This window comes from Engraulis encrasicolus, unplaced genomic scaffold, assembly GCF_034702125.1.
Source record: "Engraulis encrasicolus isolate BLACKSEA-1 unplaced genomic scaffold, IST_EnEncr_1.0 scaffold_36_np1212, whole genome shotgun sequence".
Classification (NCBI taxonomy): domain Eukaryota; kingdom Metazoa; phylum Chordata; class Actinopteri; order Clupeiformes; family Engraulidae; genus Engraulis; species Engraulis encrasicolus.
This window is the reverse complement of record NW_026945665.1, coordinates 763,383-784,087: the sequence shown is the minus strand read 5'-3', so window position 1 is coordinate 784,087 and position 20,705 is coordinate 763,383. Positions and strand designations below refer to the sequence as shown.

Genomic DNA, 20,705 nt, shown 5'->3' with positions numbered 1-20,705 from the left:
CAACTTCTGCTGACTTCTGTAAGCAAAGGACAGTTTCCCATGTCTTCTGGGTCTATTTCAAGTGAGCTCAGGTGCTTAGGAGAATGTTAAACCCCTGTGTCATTTTCATGCATTAAGCATTCTTAATATGGTCAATTTTCAATAGCTCTCGCACTCCAGGAATTAGAGTGAGACTACAGCCAATATATATTTCATGATGTCATGAACCTATACAATGATTTTATTAACAAAAATATATCTTATATACACTCAATCGTGGTAAATCAAAGGGAATTCAAAAATGTATGTAATAACTATGGTAATTATTCCCTTTGCATCTTTAATTCTGAGTGACTCAGCCTCTCTGTGATGATCTTATACCTGGACACCTATATTGTCCGTCAGTACAATTCATTTTGAAATGTTCTTCTTTGTTGTTTTATCTTATTTGGATGTTTACTAAATTTCACTGATCCCCGTCTCAACTCTTTTGAGACGTGTTGGATTTATCAAATTAGAAATGAGTACATATGTCCCCCAAAACAATATTTTTTCTCGGTTTTAACACTTAATATGTTGTCTTTTCACTATTCTTCATCTAATGAATAGATTGAATGTTTTGAAAATGATAGCATTTTGATTTTATTCACTGTTTACCAAACGTCCCAACTTCATCGGAGTTGGGGTTTGTACTTAATTGTGATTTTTTTAACTATCTTGCTGCTCACTTTTCTTTGCCACTATGGTCCATCGTTGCTGTGTCGTAGGGTGCAACAGTGCAAGCCACGATAGGAAAGGGGGAAAAATAGAAAATGGATTATCTTTCTACTCGTTTCCTTCTTGGAGGCAACACCATGGTGACCAAATCTCGGACATAACAAAGCGTCGTCGGCTAGCATGGGTCGCTGCTGTAAGACGACCAAAAATAACTTTCCACGCAATCCCGACGTCGATGAGAGTGTGCTCTCTGCATTTTCATTTTGGTAAGTGAAATAGTTTTCGTTAAATGCACTGTTTCTTTCATCAACCACTGTAGGCTAATCTACAGCCTAGCTGGCATAGCTAGCCAGGTCCATTGAAACACAGCACCCTTTCTAAACAAAGGAAATGCGCACTCCATGCTTGTAAACGATAAATCAGGTGCATTTAGAGCAGGACTACATCATAAGTAGAAAGTGGCAAGGTATCTGGTGCCACACGGTTGTCTTTCCTGTTGTTTATTTTACCAGTACTATCAGTAAGATTTGGATATGCGTCTTCATCAGAGGACTGCAGGGCTCTCAAGTCTCACGCACTGAGCGTGTGACACACTCTTCAGAGGGTTTTCACACTCTCACACGCCACACATGCGTCTTCACACGCCCGCAGATCAAACTCGCCAGAGTTAAATTACCTCTTGTCAATTTTTTGACTTGACTTTGGGAGGGAAAGAACCACTCCTGACTCCCCTGCGCATGACACGCGTGAGAATGAATGATATCTGATATGCATCAACATACAGGTGTTGTGCGCCAGCTTGCACAACAATGGTGACAACTCTTTAAAATATAAAATAAACCCATCCACCCTAACATCGCGATCATAAAATGTTCACAATAATATCCCCAGTATATTTACACCCCCAGTACATTGAACATTCACAAACACACTTTTAAACCATAAACATCAATAAGCATAGCCCACTCCCAGCGTGCTCAGTTTCAGGAAGTAACAGGCACAGCACTGTCGTTTAGCCAATCAGAATAATAGATTGTTGCGCAAACCAAAGAGGGTGGAGTTTCCGCTAGGGTGTCAGCTAAGCGCGCGAACAACTGTCAGATTCGAAACTTTTCTGACTTTTCTGGAGAACGGCACAGCTGTGACAGACAAGGGAATTGGATTGGCCTTCCCAAGACTTCGGACCGGCATATATTCCATTAGTTAGGCTGTAGTGTTACTCGTGGTGAGTGACCAACATTAAGCCTCAGAACTCTGTGCCGTTTTTGACATGTTGAACATTGACGCAATTAAAACAAAAACATCACATAACTGGAAGTCCAACCCGTGTTTTTTGAAAACTAGACATCTCAACCATCATTTTGATACCTCTATGTGTGGGTATCTGCTATACAACTAACAGAGACATTGTTTTTAAAAACGTGTTTTAATCTTTTGTTTACTTTGACCGAATGCTGTTGGAAAGACGAAACTTTGAAGTCGCGGCAAAAATACTGCTCGATCATGATCATTATTCTCCGTCAAAATAACAGAAAATAACAAGCATCAAATATAATTAACTTTGTAACTATGGTTTTCATTGGTTTTAGAAATGGCTGATATCTAAAATACAGGGATAAAACATTCAGATAAACCAGGAAGTGGTCGATCGACCGGATGTCGTTTTGTGATCAGATAGACATACGTTTTTTCTACACGTTTGTAACAGGCTGTTGTTTATTTAGAATGTTAGGGAAGAAACAGAAGAGCCTTCTTTCCTTCTGTGAAAAGGCCCAGAAACCAAAGGCAGGTGGGGCAGATAATGTGATGATGGAAGAAATTTCTATTACATCAGTAGAGATGGCAGAGAAGACTTTGGCTGTGTGTTCATATCTGTAGCCTATGTCGTCCAGTATTTCACTGGAAATATAATAATTAATGAGGAAATGTCAGTGCCAGCACCCATCTTTTGCATGGGCCTTTGGGTTTCTCAAGCGGTTCTCAAGTTGTTTTGAAAGGCAATATATAAAATTATTATTATTATTATTATTATTATTATTATAACACACACAAAATATTCAACATAGTTTAGTTTTCTTTACTAGATGAAACAAATGTCATAACTAGGCCTATTAGTGCTACTTATGTGTTATTGTTGTTGTAATAACCGGCCGATGCCAATGGGCCGATGGGCCGATGGGCCGATGGTTCGGGCCCCCCCCCCCAGCCCCCAACCCAATCTCACTCCCACCAAACTTCAAAACTTGAGAGCCCTGGGACTGTGTAGACATCCGTGTAGCACCCGATTTCCCTTTCTACAACACTCTTATTTTCTGCCACATACGTACTAGTAAGCTGCACAGCATAGTAATAACGCTGGTTGTTTCACTAGGTAAACCAGCAAATGAAACGAACACCTCCCATCCGGATTGGGCACCATCACTGCACTTGGGGTACACGACCAAGACAGTCACCACCACCACCACCACCGAGACTTGTCGCTATGAGAGACAGGAACAAAGACAACGACGAAGGACTGAGAGCATGGAGTCAATGGATGAAACACCCCTTCTTACACCAGGTAAGCCTTACATAACTTTGACAAATGTAAAAACAATGAGGGCTCTAAGGCACTAATGTCTTTTCTCCATCGAGATTCGGTGCATATGTTAAGTCTTTGTCTGTCCAATGAAATGTAAGCTGTTTCAAAACAATGATTATTTTGACTCTTCGGCGAGTGGTTTTGATTCTGCTCAACAGCCTTGTAAGATATTTTTGTCCCTTTTGCATGGGCATTGTATTTGCATTGAAGGTGAAAAAGTGGATCGCACTCGGGTTCTTCTTTTCTTCTTTTTTATTTTTTTATTTACATAGCAGCAGAAGTGTAGACAAACGTTTCGGCTGTTGCCTTCGTCAGTGTCTCGAAACAGCCGAAACGTTTGTCTACACTTCTGCTGCTATGTAAATAAAAAAATAAAAAAGAAGAAAAGAAGAACCGAGTGCAATCCACTTTTTCACCTTCAAAGTTATTCAACTGGAGACGCACCACACGGAAGAGCGCGGTGTATGAACTACTACTTCTGCATTGTATTTGCATGACACATTGAGCTAATACAATCTGTATCTGATCCACAGTAGAGACACCTGAGGGAGCATCAGCATCAGCACCTGCAGGCCTAGAGGATGAAGCTGACCAGGGGCCGGTGACAGAATGTGACTTCTGCTCGAAGCGGCGTGAGGAAATCAACCGACTGCTGGATGAGAACAGAGCCCTGAAATTAGAGCTTGGCCAGAGAAGAATGGATGAACATTCCCTGAAGGATGATGATGTGAGGGTTAAGTACTACACTGGGCTGGCGGACGCAGAGGTTTTCATGGCTCTTTTAGCCACTCTTCTTCCATTCATCACACGGAGCAGTAGAGTATTGTCACCTTTTCAAATGCTTATGCTCACACTCATGCGCCTCAGACTGAACTTGCCACTGCAACATTTAGCCTACATCTTTAGCGTGGACAGGACAACCATTTCTAGAATTTTCAATCACATGATAGGCGTCATGGATAGCACCATCACAAAACTGATCTACTGGCCAACTCGAGATGCCCTGCACACCACTATGCCCCATCAGTTTGTGGAAGCCTTCGGGAACCGTGTTGCTGTGATTCTGGACTGCTTTGAAATATTCATAGAGAAACCTTCAAATCTTAATGCTCAATGTCAGGCCTTTTCCCACTACAAACACAATGCAACTATGAAGTACCTCATTGGTATTACACCAAATGGACACATTTCTTTCATTTCAAAGGGATGGGGGGGGCGCGTCAGTGATAAACATGTGACTGAGAACTGTGGCATTCTTCAAAAGTTGCTACCTAGAGATGTGGTGTTAGCTGATCGTGGCTTTGATATTGAGGAGAGTGTGGGACTCATGTGTGCTGAGGTAAAGATCCCCGCCTTCACAAGAGGACACTGTCAATTGGAAGCAAGAGATGTGGAAAACACAAGGAAAATTGCTCATCTCCGAATTCACGTGGAAAGGGTGATTGGAACTGTCAGAAACAAATACACAATTTTGTCTGCAAAAGTGCCCATCAACATGGTGTTGCCATGTGAAGGTGAAGAAAAAACATTCCTTGACAAGATTGTGTCTGTATGTTGTACTCTGACCATCAGGAGCAGGAGTGTTGTGCAAAGCTGAAGTTGACGGAAATAAATAAATATTCTTTCAGACTCAAGTCAAGTGTGTATGATTCTTTTTTTATTCACAAGTAAAGTAATATGACAAAAGTAATTTCAAGTATGTCGTTTTGAACTGTAAATACTGAAAGTGCAACTAGTGATAACCTGAAATCTTTAAGTACAGTAAGAAAATGTTGTAATTGTATTGAAATATCTTAACAGTAGTATTGACATAAATTCACAGTGCAACTTGAGAACCTGAGAGCACAAAACAGTGCATTTGAAAAAGTACAAGGCAAAATATTAATGTAATGGCGGGGAGGGGGGGGACAAAGGAAATTATATTGCAATATCTTAACAGTAGTAGTGCAACTTCAGAACAAAAGTAATTTCAAGTATGTCGTTTTGAACTGTAAATACTGAAAGTGCAACTAGTGATAACCTGAAATCTTTAACCCTATCCAGACCGGGGGGGGGGGGGGGGGGGGGGGGGGGGGGGGGGGGGGGGGGGGGGGGGGTGGGGGGCTAAAAGTGCCCGCACCAACTTTGATGTTGTGTAACTCTTGAATGACTACAGCTATGACTACGAAACTTTGTGACTTTTCCTAAGAAGAAGTTGGCTACCAAAAGATTAGGTCTATCATTTTTGTTGTTGCCATGGCAACGGTTTTCTGACGGGTACACCTGCCCAAAAATCACTGATCTAAGTCTCATCATCATCACTTTTCATATTTTTTTACATTTTCATTAGCATCAGACACCCTTGTGAACATTTGAATTGGTCTGATGCACATAATAACCAAAATGTATATGCATTACCCAAGTTAGATGGAAAATACATTAAGGTGACATTTTGGGCAATACAATCAGGAAATGATGTCATAATGACGTCATAATATCCAATAATGACACCAAACTGATGTCATTCATAGATCTTTGGCTGAAGATCATCCCCTCCAAGTTTGGTGGTCATACGCCATTCGGTTCCTAAGTTATGGGGGGGGGGGGGGGGGGTCAAAAGAGCCCCCCCCCCGGTCCCAGGTATGCCAAAAAAGCCCGGTCTGGATAGGGTTAAGTACAGTAAGAAAATGTTGTAATTGTATTGAAATATCTTAACAGTAGTATTGACATAAATTCACAGTGCAACTTGAGAACCTGAGAGCACAAAACAGTGCATTTGAAAAAGTGCAAGGCAAAATATTAATGTAATGGCGGGGAGGGGGGGGACAAAGGAAATTATATTGCAATATCTTAACAGTAGTAGTGCAACTTCAGAACACCTGAGTACTATAAAGGGGGAGGGGGGGGCACATTATATTAAATGACAAAATATCTTAACAGACCGTATACAAAAAAAAAATTCAAAAAAGAAAAAAAGAAAGTTGTGCAGAACTTCAGTACAGTGCAGGAATACCTCTGCAAAACTACCACCTTGTGATTAGAGGCAAGCATCACAATACCATGCCTCCTCTTCTGCAGTGGCCGCATCAAGTCCAACACAGGTGAGGTGGAACCACTGCGTCGCACAGCTGCTGTTGTCACAGCGAACCATGGTGTCTAGCTCCTCAGACCCTCTGTACACACACCACACATTTTCTTTATTTGTCTCATTCCTTGCTGATTTTGGGGTCCTCACTGTTTTCCGCTGCTGCTTTGGTGCTGGTGCTGTGGCTGCTTTGCTATTCTTTGATTTCACAGCCAAAACTCTGGTGCGCTGTGGCAAGCAGCCTTCTCCACAGCAGACACAGGTGAGCAGCCCATCTGGTGCCGGGTTGATGTAAAAGCCGCACTGCTCAATTTGGAGGCACGGGTGGTGTGGTGCTTGTTTTGCTAGGTACATTTTGCGTGCAGTGTCCTCATGTGCCATCCCCCATCGTGTGTCAGCTGTTCCACAGTGCGCAGTTGGATAGCACACGCTCCTGACTGTGGACAGTGCTGGCTTGTCAAGGTTGAACACTTGAACCGCGTGCATCATGGAGGCAGTCACTCTTCCTGCCCGTACTCCAAACCAGGCTGATGACTTGTGCTGCGTCTGTGTTAGTGTGCGAATGTGTTGGGCTTCTTCTTGTGTCACAGCCGAGACGTGTGTCACTGTGTCACAATGTTGGAGTATGTCTGTTAAGGAGGCATTAATGAACCCGGGGTCATGCAGGCGGTCTTGTAGTGTTGGGATCATCTCCGCAGGCTGCACAGGGTCCGCATATTCAGGGTAGCAGCCCGGCCAATTTGACACACATGCTGCCCGTTTCGTATGAAGAACGCGCACAAGTGGTTCCATGTCCTCATCTGTGAATTGTGGTGTGGGACGTTCACTGGGCCGTCTCCGTGGGCCAGGCATGGGGATGTCCTCGTTTATTGCTCTGTCCAGAGCAATACGCTTGGCCCTGGCTGTTGTGAAGTCCATCTTGTGACCCACCTCTGCACGGACTTTCCTGATCCCTGATGGAATTTTCCAATATGCCGGGACAGCTGTCACAGTCTTTGCCTCTCGTTTGCGGTAAGTTGACTCTATTGCGAACAGCAGAGCCCCAACATGTGTACAGGACTCCGCAATGCCAGCCATACAGGTACAGTGGGCACAGCTGACCTCCCCGCTGCCAGTTATGATGACCCACGGTTTCAGCGGAGGGTCGTTTACGCGCTGGGAGTGCATGACCTAAGGAAACAAAAAATGGATAGGCATTGTTCATTTGCATAACAATGACAATGTTTCACTCTATGCAGGACTGCTACCCACAAGTAGATTGACCACCACTACCATCAAAACTACTAGCCTGTGAGCAAAAGTTAACATCAATGCCTGATAGCCTACTGCTATGTTTATTTTTGTAATAATATATACAATATACTGTTTATTTGTATATCTTATGACGTGCATGGCAACCACTGAATGTTTACATTACATCTAGTCAGATCACTGCCTTAAATACCCGTTTAGAACACTTGAAAACATGTGTTGCAGCTGTACAGCAGTAGAAACAGATTTTAGCTTACCTCTGCTCTGACCACGACATTCTCCTCCTGTTTAATGACCTCCATATCACTCAGACGTCCAGCGTTCACATGTTTGAAGGCTTCTAGTGACTTGTAACACTTAAACTCGTTCAGAGTATAAGCACTGACACCGCAGACTAGATAAGCAATGATATCTGAAAGGGTGAACTTAGGCAGTAAGGCATCATCACAACTCCATTCCTTACTAGGGACTTCATACGGATCCAGTCCATTTATAAGGCCAATCTTCTCCATATACCGATCTCTGGCTTCTTTCTGCAACGTGTCCCTGTATATTCCACATCCTTTCTTGCGTTTTAGCATGTTTCTCTCTCAGTAAAATCGTGTTTCTTCCACGGTCTTTGTTTCGCGTCTACCTTTGTTTACTAGCGGGAAGGCACTAAATATGGATCCGATATCCCATAATGCAACGCGTGTGCCCGCCCCCAATAGAAGAAAATTAAAAACAAATAATTTAGAGATGCGAGAACAGCTTCGGTCTGAGTCTAGATTTAAAACAGTCAATAGTGTGTGACTTTTTTATATCACCCGGGGGGGGCTGGGGGGTTCCCCTTCCTCATAATTTTCATCATCAGGGTTCCGGCAGAAATTATCTTGTGTGGCGAGAGAAAGAAGCTGTATGTGTAGTTGCGTTGGACTGGACTAGGAGTTGGGAAGACGCTGGAGACACTGACACTATTCTGTTAAACACAAGATAGGTCTACTCTACATTACTCTACTCTACTCTCTCTGTGCACAAGGACTTTCTTGCACATCTACATTATTCCCGAGGGGTGGGTGAGCTGGGCGGTTGACCTGGGCCTTGCACTGTGACAGGCCTCGCGCCTTGAGCAATGGGATTGCAGTTTTGATCATCTAATTATTTAATTTCAGTATAGCCTGAATAAACATTGTTTTTAAAAATGTAGTCTATACATTTTTTTCTTAAATCTTGCTTAAATATGTAAGCCTGCCTGCAACGGGTACAAACAGAGGGAGAATGTCGGCAGGTCGCAAGCGTGACCTTACTTGGCATTGCTCAGAGGCTATTTTCGAGACTCTAACACTCTTTTGTGACTGATTTTGCAGACCATCTCGACTCAATGCAAATTTTTCCAACCATGACGATAGATCTTATAGAATTTCTGTAAATGAAATTGAAAATCAAAATTGTAAGATTATCGACTTCCATACCTAGTTAACTTGCCTTTACTGTTTCACTTGTACATTCAATCTCTTGGGATTTGAGATTGTGTATTACAAATGTGGGTATGTAGCGCAATGAAAAAAAAAACAGTCTAATGTAAGATGAGTGTCCTTGCTTTTACACGCAACTCATTTCTCGCAACTCATTTCACGCAACTCATTTCAACTCAAAACTAGTTTTTCTAGGATTAGGCAGTCAGTACATGGTGCAATGGCTTTAGGAGACAGGGAGACTTTAGGAAGGGGACGGGGGGGGGGGGGGTTGTTTCAAGGAAACAGGAAACAAGGGCCAAGTTCAATTAGAAGACAGCATCTGAGGAGCAGAGTTTTTATTGTACACATTCATTTTGAACAGAGCATATGCAATATAAAAAGAAGATCGTTATTTGGCAGAGAAAGGCCATCAATGGTGTGAAGGAGGAGCAGTATGTGGCAGCACATATGCCATGAACAAAGTGCACTAGGCCTACTGAGGTGGTGCAGGCCACAGCTCCTGCATTAGGTGGGGGTGTTTGGCATGTAGGATTGTGCAGAAGGCCAGTTTGCCCTGGGCCCCAGCTGCGTGCAGGCCATCAAACAAGAGTCTCATTTGGTTCTGACTGGTGGTGGCAGCCTTGATTTTGGCGTAGGTCTCCTGGCCAATGACCCTCTGGGCGAGGAGCAGGTCTGCTATGGGCATCACCTCTGTGACACTCTGGATGTGCTCCGGCTTCTTCTCCTCCAGATATGCAGCGACCATCTGGCTGTTGTCCTGCCCTGGGGTAGAAGAAGATGAAGAGATTTAGATTTGTTTGATATCAAGCTTGATAGGCCATTACTGTGCAGGTACCGGTACCGGTAATTGGTCACACTACAGTCCATATCACCTTATAAAATGCACTGTGCTAAATTTGTAATTGTAATTGTAATTGTAAAAGTGGAGCATGGTCTCTCTCAAACACGCACGCACGCACGCACGCACGCACGCACGCACGCACGCACGCACACACAAACACACACACACACACACACACACACAGCACCTGGCTGAGGAGCGTGAAGGCAGCAGTTAGGTGTGCAGGACCAGGACCAAGGGCAGTGCTGATAGATCAACACCTAAGAGCCACATGACCACAATGTCCCCTGGCCAAAACCAGACAATACCAACGCTAATGCTAGCTTCACCGACGATATTAAGGCTGACTAGACCCAGAACCCAGTCCATGCAATTACAAACTACTGTTAGTTACTGCTGTTTAAGATTTAAAGGACGACTCTAATAGAAAACTATACGTTTACATGGTTTCAAACGTGTTTCCATGTGTCCAGAAACAGAACTCTAATGTACAGAAGTTGTTTTGTTCAGTAGTAAGGACTGTTTGTAAACGTTGTTTTAACCGAAAACCCAAAAACAAAAACGAGCCAGAATTGATGTCAAAAGATGAAAAATCACGTCTCAATCCACGCACTTGTGTCAGCCAAAATATCTGCACTTATTTGCCGTTAAGCTGAGGGTGGGAAGTGCACTGCATCTCAGTACACAGTGCACAGTGCGGGGAATGGAACGCACACCGGGTCATTAGCAGCGCCTTGGCTAACTGGACCTGTGTACACTGTGGGAGCAGTGAAATTTGAGTGCGGATACGATAGTGATGTTATAGTTCAAATATACTATCTCTTTGTGTTATAGAGTGCATGGTGTTCATTATCCAAGACGGCGAACAGTTTGCAAAGAAATGTTTTCAATTTCAATGAAATAGAAAGTCTAACAGCACGAGTTCTGCAACTACAAGGCTAGCTTATTAGCTTTCCCCACGTCTCCACACTACCAAGCAAACTTCCAAGCACAACACCACTGTATAAAAGATAGGACGCCGTCCACAGACATGGAGTGAAACAAATAGCTCTAATACAAAATCTGCCCCCCGACATTTTCGCTGTTGAGATGAATATCTAACACCGTTACATTGTAAGCTTGACCTCAAAAGACACGTAGTAGCAACATGGGGTTTCTAAACAGTCTGGAATAGCCAGTAGCACCAAAAGAGTAGAACATGTCACACAGAGATTATGTATCTGACACACAATCTATGTTCACACCGGTACACGGTAGCTGAACGGTCAATAAAGGGACCGAAGTTACGGAAAGTATTTCATCTGTTACATACTGTATCATATTTACAGCTATTCCACCCACACAACCCTGAAAGCACAGTAGGTCGACGAAGCTAGCAGGCTAGCTAGTCCTACTCACCGATGTGTTGACTGAGACCCAGGCGAGCACCATTAGCAGTCTCACGATCCGTTTCCAAATACAGTATCTGTCAGGGCTCCTATGAATTATAATTTCAACGATCGAACACCCCATTCTTGCTGCTATCGTTTCACATTGTTAGCCTTGTCATTTCTCCAGCTGCTACTGTATGTTTTTGCAATGGCCAGGACAACAATCGCGGTCTTTACAAATTACATCAACATACTGTGTTTGAAAAGTGATCAAATCTGTAAGAACTAAGTTGTAATGTAGACTCGGAAGTACATTTTCAAACTTTATAGTCAGTCAGGACAGCGTCATGTCTGCAACTCATCTCGAGTCGCACTTTGGCTTGCTAGCTCAGCTGTAGCCTCGTCTCTTTGAAGTAAACAAAAACACTCCCCATGGCTCTGAAATATGAGGTAATGGTGCCACCTAGTGGTTTGCCAACATGTAGGCACAACAACTACCAGTACCCACAGTAGGCCTACAATGCCATATAACAGCGTTGAAGCATTAAAAAAATCTTGTTTTAATTCTTGTAAAAATCGATATTTCCGGAGTCATGAAATTCGTCTTGTGACGTCACATCCAATCAGAAATGATTATTTTGTAAATTAACTAAAAACTATAAAATCATAAACCCAAATTATTTTTTACTTATTTAATGATTCAGGTTTGTGGGTTTTGAATAATGGTGCACATAACATGTAAGAATGGTTTTCTATTAGAGTGGTCCTTTAAGTTATACTATTGACCTTACTTTTCTGTGCTAAGCTCAAAAGATGTTTTATTAAACTTACTCTATGAGCATTTTGGAAATAGCTTGTGTTCTTATTGAAATATTCATTGTTCAAAATGTTGCTTTTCAACAGGGGTGTACTCATTATTGCTGTGCACTGTATGTGGATAAGAGCCTAATAATAGTAGTAGTAAAATGCTGCATTACCTGACATCATAGCTTAATCTGCCATTTTACTTCTTAGCATGTAATGTATACAAACTACATTTTCATATGTGCAATAGATACCATCAAAGCAATGCTACATATGCCTTACGTCAGGGGTGGGGAACCTTTTTCATTCGAAGGGCCACTTCAAATTCCTCCGAGGGCCGTACTATGAACACAAAACAGGATTTCCCCATGCAATTTAGGCCTATATTGAAGTTAGACACCTTTAAAACAGTCCCCACCTAATTGCATTGGAAATGTAATCTCTAAGATTCCTTTACAAAATATGTCATATTTCATGTGAAGTTGCATAACATTAAAATGATATCGATACCGCAAACAAGCCCTTGAGACATTGGTTCCCCATCCCTGCCTTACATAGATTTTAAAAGAAGAAAATGCGGAAAACTATCGTCAGATTGATTTCTGGATAATTATATCCCTGAAACGTGAAGCGTCTGGGATGTAATGGGTTTGCGTGCGCCACCGCGTTGAGTCTTTCGTGTAAACATGACAACTTTTCAACGGATGGTTGGATTTGTCTCTAAGGTAGGTTGATGAACTGATTATATTTTGGAGGTCAACACTTTGGAGTGTTCATGCTCTAGGGTAGGTCCATTAACGGCCAGCACTTTCAAGATGGCTGAATTCAAGATGGCAGAATTTCTGTTTGGCCGATAACTTCTGTCCGGGTGGATGGATTTGTCCCAGATTCGTTGTGTTGATGCTCTAGGGTAAGTCCATGAACTGATTAGATTGTGGAGGCCAACACTTTCAAGATGGCCCATTTTTTTGTATTGTATGTAGTACCAGTTAGACATAAATGCATGATGTAAGAACAAAATTGGTACATGGTGTTACACTACATGGTATTAAATATTGTTACACTGGTTATTACACTGTACCTAATGTGGTGGATCCACTGTAATAGGGAACCATTAAAACAGTGTTACCATTTGCCCCATACTTTTTTTCTGCTTAATTTTCAAAATAGTCATTTGGTTTTAAGCCTATGCACGCCACTGATCTATGTATAGATATTAAATATATTTCTTTTATATTTTGTATTTGTTATTGTCCAACTACAATATGTACACTTTGGTTCGGGACAGCTCTGTCTTGCAACCACCTAGCCCAACTCCATAACCGGACTTATATTTTGTATTTAATATGTACGCTTATAAATAGGTGGACAGGAGTGGTAGCCCAGGCGTTAGTCTCGCTCTGGGAGACTGTTCCACCACTGGGGAACAACGACAGAGGACAGTCTTGACTGGGAGTACCTAGAGTGAGCAGGTGGCAGAGCCAGACAGATTGTGCTGGAGGAGCTCAGTTCTCTTCTAGTGACATAAGGCTTAAATAAGTCCTTCAGATAAACTGGGACCGTTTTCTGCAATGGTTCTGTAGGCAATGGTCAATGCCTTATGCTAGATCTGGGCGGCAATAGGTAGCCGGTGCAACTCAATGAATAGAGGAGTAACATGGGTCCTTTTGGGTTGATTGAATACCAAACGTGTCGCCGCATTTTGGACCATCTGCAGTGGTTTTAGCACACAAGCAGGTAGACTTGCCTGTTTAAAAAAAAAAAAACCCAGTAAGCCAGGTCCCATCTGACCTCAAAGTCAAAAGTCAAAGTCAGAGTAAACTTTATTATCCCAAAAAGGGAAATTCAAGTTGTCAGGGTGCTATACAAAGGTAGACAGGACAAAATAAAGACATAAAATGACCCCCCATGCCTCGCTGACTCCTCCCAAACAGCTGATGGCTACAATACATATCTCTCTCTCTCTCTCACACACACACACACACACACACACACACACACACACACACACACACACACACACACACACACACACACACACACACACACACACACACACACACACACACACACACACACACACACACACACACACACACACACACACACACACACACACACACACCTCTGTTCAAATTCTGCTGGTCAGTCTCCATGTTTTCAGTCTTGCATACGTTTGGATTCATGGCTGGGAAATACAGACCTACAAAAAAGTGTAGAGGAGATACGTAGTTGAAGGAAGTGAAATTGCTACATTGTTCTTGTCTCCCTTTTTCCTTACAGGAGCGCATATATTCACAATTTGTGTTGGGTAATGCTCATTAAATCTATGACAATGATGTACAAGTATGTTGTCTGACCATAATCAACCCCTGGTCTACCGTTGTTAAAACTGATTGCATAAAGTGTAAGTAGATGTCAGTAGTAATGTAGGGGAAGTAGATGTCAGCCCTGTCATTCTCCCAAATGGATCTATATTCAGAAATCATATTACATTACCTGACTGGCAGCCAATGAGTTAAGCATGACTTGAACATAGAATTGTGTGTGTCATTGGAACATAAATGGGCAAAGGCTAATGTTTGTGGTTTGTGAGTTTTTGTGTAATTTGCCTTTGAATATTAACCCTCCTGTTAGAACCCTCCTCAGATTTAGGTTACATCCGTGATCATTGGGGTCATTTTGACCCCAGCCACTTAAATGTCTACAAAATCAGTCGAATCAATAACTTGTGCACCGGTTTATGTCTCATATATTTACTGTTGCTCTGTTGGGGACATAAAAAACCCTTTAGATAAGTTCTAGCACCCCCACACACAGCACTACAATATGAATTTACATTGTTTGCATCATGTACTTACATAATACAATAACTTTTTAAAATGGTGAAACAATTTCTTAAAGAGTTTGAGTTTTCTTTACTATGTTAACTTCTCTGTTTGGATAAAGGGTGAAACGGTACACTCCTAAAAGAAATCCAGTTGCTTACTACTGGATTTCCAATTTCATTCATATAGCTGAGCAACATTGAGGCCTTGAACCTGAAAGTTGCAATATGATTCATCTTGCAATGCAAGCCCATCAACGAATACAATAATTAAGCTACATGTGAAAGAGCCAATAACAGCAATAGGTTTGACATAGTTTGACATAGTCTTTAATATCTATACTTTAAAGTACCTATAGATCTATACATTTTCTGAAACCACGTGCACTTTACATTTGGGAATTCAACGTTGTGTAGACACAATGCGTATGCAAGACCATGCACAAGAAAATAGCCATTCATTGTAAATATCTGGACTGAACCTATGTCTCATTCATGAGTCAAAATGTTAGTGATGCATAAAAATTGAGTCATATACCAAAAAATATATTCAAAGTTGTCATTACCTGAAGAACAAGTAGCCTGGACAAATGTGACAAAGTGGAGACCGTGTCAAGACAAAGAGCATTTTATGACAGAGAGGAGCGTAGTCCTTTCATTCTTTAGGGGAGGGTTGTTCCTGTTACAGTAAATGCGCACTGTGTAGGATGGTGGCCAGAGTAGGTATTGCAACCATGCTGCTCATTGACACTGTGCTGCCCTTTGATTTCAATTAGGGGTAGAGGTTTAAAATTGTGTTTACAGGGCGAGATCTTCACTTTCTGAATCTGGGAATGTGTGCCTCTGCCCCTCATACAAATCAAAGGACTGAATCAAATCAAATTAAATAAGTGAACTCTGTATGATCCTAGCAGAAGGTTAGTTGAAAATCACTTGACAATTCAAAGTGCACTGTGTGATATTTTTTCTGATGACCTCGTTCTGTAAACACTATTTTGACAGTAAATTAAAATTGTATAAGATAAGACAAGATCACACACACACACACACACACACACACACACACACACACACACACACACACACACACACACACACACACACACACACACACACACACACACACACACACACACACACACACACACACACACACACACACACACACACACACACACACCGTACCAAGGGACTGCACCTTATCTCCACTACCTCAGTCCAGGAACTAAGACAATACAACATGCTGCTTACAATGCTGCTACCCCATCTACTTATATAACTATTGTTATTATACTGCTAATATTGCTACTATCACTGTTATTTCTATTATTACAATGCCTATATTCTATTTTTATATTTATCTTATCTTCTGTTTACATGTTAATGTTAAATGTTGAATGTTAAATGTTCATTGTACTGTATTTATTATTGACCACTTACTGTTACCAGTCCATCACTGTTACCTGTCCTGTCTTGCACTTTATGTCAGTCAAAATTTCAGTCTTGTGTGTGTCTGTCTTGGCATGGTATAGAGAGAAAACTCAATTTCATTTTCCTTTTATGACTTGTGCATATGAAGAAACTGACAATAAAAGCTGACGTGACTAGACTTGACTAATTTCTACACTAGTTTCTACACAATACTTCTTTCCACATGCTAGCATTTGAAGCCTGAATCAACACTCTACCTACAACATCACCTCATGTTTTATGTAGACTGATAGCAGCTGCCTGCAGTCACGTCTTACATCTCACTGCTAGTGGGGCCAGAGGAAGTGGTTTGGTGAGGAGTAAGCACATATCTCAGGTACGTGACAGTCTGTGTCTCTGCTGCTTTTGGTCCCCGGCCTGAGAAACAGGTTTCCCATATATGGCTGCAGAGTGCTGCGTACTGTGAAATATGTCAACATCAAAATGAGGCAAGTGATAAATGTTACAATAAACTTGAAATTCTTTTGTTTTAATTTTATAAAATGAGACATTACCTTTTAATCCATTGACGCCTAAGGCACCTGCAAAAAAGGGTGCTAAATGCCTGTGCCCTTTTTAAGAAAAACTGCACTCAGTCTATAAAAACCTAAATATCTCAGCTCCTGAAGCACATAAAAAAGTTGCATTTAAATACAAAGACCCTCATCTTTCATTAGAATGTGTTCATTCATCTCAAACAAACAGAGATTTTTAATTAAGTTGTCTCAAATCTCATGAGCCTGAATGTTGCGTAATGCAGCTCCAGGCGCCAGGGCCAATGTTGCGCAATGCAACATCAGGAAGCAATGGGTTAATGGTTGCAATTGAAATGTTGTAGCAATGTAGCCCCATAATGCACGCTGTTCCACTAGTGGAATGCTGTAAAAGTTAACTACCATAGTACTGCAGTACTATGACACAACACAGGGCCTTTGTCATACATACGACTTGGTCTTTGCCATTCTGGTAAATGCAATCCATACATGACGCATGTTCGATGATAATGGAAAAGAAAATGCGAAAAGCCCAGACGTATACGTGACATACTGCATGTCAGAGAGTCGACCAGAACAGGTTTCAATTGGAGCTCCTCATCACTTTTGACCACACCATATCTGGTTTGCACTTATTGTGTGTGGGGGAGGGGAGCATCTTGTGAACTCGTTGGTGTCTTTTGCACAAACCTTGAGGCTCCCTCTTGAGCACCCTATGATGTGCATGTCCCCTCAACAATATGAGCTAAGGGAGACATTGTAGGCCTATATAGGCCTATCTAATAGGGGATGAGCTGAGACATTGCAGTCGGCCTCATACACAGCATTTGTAGCCAAACCATGAGGCTCCCTCTTGAGTTTGTCTGTCGCCAGCGCCCAGGCAGAGCTGTGTGAGAGATGGAGAGATGGCATTTATATAATTCTATACAGCAGTGGCTGAGTGTGAATGTAAGTCTTGTGTCACCCTGCCTCTGACCAGCAGGTGGCAGCAGCATTCTCTGCAGAGTGGTTACATTACATTATTGGTTGCATTCATTTGATTTCCACCATTACACACGTGCCGACTGATTACAGTACAGTACTTTAGAATAAATGTGTTATATTATCATTACACATGTGGAGACTGGTTACATTTGGTTACAGTAGATCACATGTATAATGAAAACATCAGTAATTCGGAACACCCAGTTCAACTTTTGTTTCATCTGTCCACAGACTATTCTTTCAGAAGCTTTGTATGCATTGTCTATATGTTTTTAGGAAATTTGAGGCAAGCCTTGATGCTTCCCTTGTCAGGTGACCTTGGAACTCTGACATGCATGCAATCAGGGCTGGGCTGGGAGAATTTTTCAGGCCGGACATTTTCCAAAGCCAGGCCAGGCCACCATGAAGCAAAAAACAATAAAGCTTATGATAATACCTTCACGTGGTGTTTTGGTGCAATAACCACAGCCTCTATACCACCCTCCCAGTTCCATGATTAGGTAGACCTTACGGGCCTATATACTGTGTACACTAAATAGGTAGACTTAGTAGGCCTAACCCTCTGTATAATAGGCCTATATATTGCATAATGCAAGAATCATGAAATTAAGCTGCTAGGCAGGCTAGCAAGTTAGAATAACCTGATGAACATAATACAAATAGCTTGAAACTAATTAGTCTTGTGTCAAAAACCTTGGTTTGATGTTGGACAGTAATCTCAGTTTCAATGCTCACATCAAAAGCATAAATCAGCTTTGGCATTTTAGGAACATACTGTAGTTAAGATTAGACAAGATATGGAGAAATGAATCCATGTGTTTATTACCTGTAGTTGACTAATTGACTACTCTAGCCTACTTATAGGTCTTTAAAAAACTGCAACTAAAGCGACCTTGGGTTCCTTGAAAGGCGCTATATAAAACCAAGTTATATCATTATAGGCTTTTATTAATAATTCAAAATGCTCCTGCTAGAATTGTAACCAAAACGAAGAAAGGACATCACATCACATATAGGTAATTACACAAGCCTACCAGTGAGATTTAGAATTGAGTTTAAAACTCTCCTGATAGTCTAAATCACAATTGATTAGGCAGGGGCGGATCTAGGGGCGGGGCCACAGGGGCAGAGGCCCCTCCTCCAATTTGATTGGCCCCTGAACGGCCCCTGTTCTGACAATCACCTGGCGAGAAAACCAGAAGTGGGGAATTTTTAAATGGTCACTGCAGTTCCACCTCCAAACTGTTGGTGGCAGTGCGCCGATTGCGTCAATACAACTGAATAGTCTTCCTTGAAAAAAATCTAGTGCCTCCTTAAAAATCTAGTTCTACATGCTGTGGTGTTGCTCACAGGAGGAATTGGAGTGACTTCAAATGATGAGGAGACCGTATGTCAAGTTCACCCTTTTAATGGAACTGTCACGGGCACACTGAACAATGTGAAGTAGCGCAGTATCAATATACAGCTCCAGGCCACTTTATTAGAATAGCATGAAAAAGTTGATTTATTTCCATAATTCCATCAATAATGTTAAACTGTCATGGATTATAGATTCATGGCCCAGTTTTTTAACTATTCCAATCATTAAATTGTTTATTTTTACACATTTTGGTCTTCCAGCTCAAAAAAACCATGAATTGGGGAATTCGCATCATTAGAATATTGTAATAAAATCACAATTTTCTTCACATCAGTGCACATCAAATCAGTTGAACTTTGGTACTTTCAACACAACATGCAATGTTCAATACTTGGTTAGGACTCTCTCTGTCTAGCTAGTAGAGCTCTCTGAGGCGTTGCTTTGTGCGGACCATGCCTTGATGGCCTTCGTGCGCCAGATGCACGATTCTTTCCTGAAGAGCCTTGGGAACCAGCAGGCGTGTACCTCGTACGATCAGCGGAGCCTCAACTGCAAGTTCATGTCGCACTAGGAAGAATGGCTGTAGTTCAACAGGGAGAGCTTTCTTCACCTTGGGCCACCCTGAGTGAATCACTTGCCGCAGCTGTGTAAGTATGGGGCAATTTTCACATTCAGCTTTGAAGTCTGCAAGCGGCAGTGCATTGTGAATTGTGATCTCAGCTATCTCTGTGCTCAGGTCTCCGTCAGCTTCCGCAGCAGTGTTGGAATCAGTGAGGGGAAGACGGGACAGGCAGTCCGCCATGACGTTTTCGCTCCCTGGCTTATACTGCATGTCGTACTGGTAGCACATCAGCTAAGCAGACCATCTTACGATCCTCATGCCGGCTCTGTTCATGCCTTTGGTGTTGAGGAGAGTGGTCAGCGCTTGGTGATCTGTTCGAAGAGTGAATCTGTGTCCCCACACATACGTGCGCCATCTTTCCACAGCCCACACGCAGGCGAGGGCTTCCTTTTCTGTAGTGGAGTACTTCCTCTCGGCTGCAGACAGTGTGCGTGAGGCGAAGGCCACTATGCGTTCTTGGTTGCCAGAGTGTAGCTGAGTCAGTACGCCCCCCAGGCCATAATCAGAGGCGTCTGTGGTAATGAAGGTAGGTAGCTTCGGGTCAAAGACAGCCAGGACAGGGCTCTCTAACAGCATCGCTTTCAGCTTGGTGAAACTTTTCTCTGCGTCACTGTCCCACTGTAGCTCAGACTGTGGACTTGATCTGAGCAGCTGACGCAGTGGCTCGACTAGTGTCGCATAGTTTGGCAGGAATTTGCTGAACCATGATGTTAACCCCAGGAAGGAACGCAGGGCAGGCATGTCTTTTGGGGCAGGTGCATCGGCAATGGCAGTAAGATGCTCAGCACTTGGGCGTAGGCCCTCTTTGGAAATGACGTGTCCCAGAAAGGGAATGCTTGTCTGGCCAAATGAGCTTTTGTCGTAGTTAATCTGAAGGTTTGCAT

The 20,705-nt window shown here is 42.3% G+C and overlaps 3 protein-coding genes across 3 annotated transcripts; 1 reads left to right on the top strand and 2 right to left on the bottom strand.

The window, feature by feature from the left end:
* The first annotated feature begins 2,421 nt into the window (after positions 1–2,421).
* Positions 2,422–4,874, top strand: LOC134443784 (uncharacterized). The gene is made up of 3 exons (XM_063193377.1): positions 2,422–2,485; positions 3,068–3,256; positions 3,811–4,874. The coding sequence occupies exons 1-3, from the start codon at positions 2,422–2,424 to the stop codon at positions 4,872–4,874; spliced, it is 1,317 nt and encodes a 438-aa protein (XP_063049447.1).
* Positions 4,875–6,293: 1,419 nt separating this feature from the next.
* LOC134443783 (uncharacterized) lies at positions 6,294–8,173 on the bottom strand. Its single transcript, XM_063193376.1, has 2 exons — positions 7,850–8,173; positions 6,294–7,511 (listed from the first exon to the last, which is right to left on the bottom strand). The coding sequence occupies exons 1-2, from the start codon at positions 8,171–8,173 to the stop codon at positions 6,294–6,296; spliced, it is 1,542 nt and encodes a 513-aa protein (XP_063049446.1).
* A 1,307-nt stretch (positions 8,174–9,480) lies between these two features.
* Positions 9,481–14,220, bottom strand: LOC134443763 (NACHT, LRR and PYD domains-containing protein 1-like). Its single transcript, XM_063193370.1, has 2 exons — positions 14,190–14,220; positions 9,481–9,811 (listed from the first exon to the last, which is right to left on the bottom strand). The coding sequence occupies exons 1-2, from the start codon at positions 14,218–14,220 to the stop codon at positions 9,522–9,524; spliced, it is 321 nt and encodes a 106-aa protein (XP_063049440.1). The 3' UTR covers positions 9,481–9,521.
* Positions 14,221–20,705: the final 6,485 nt, after the last annotated feature.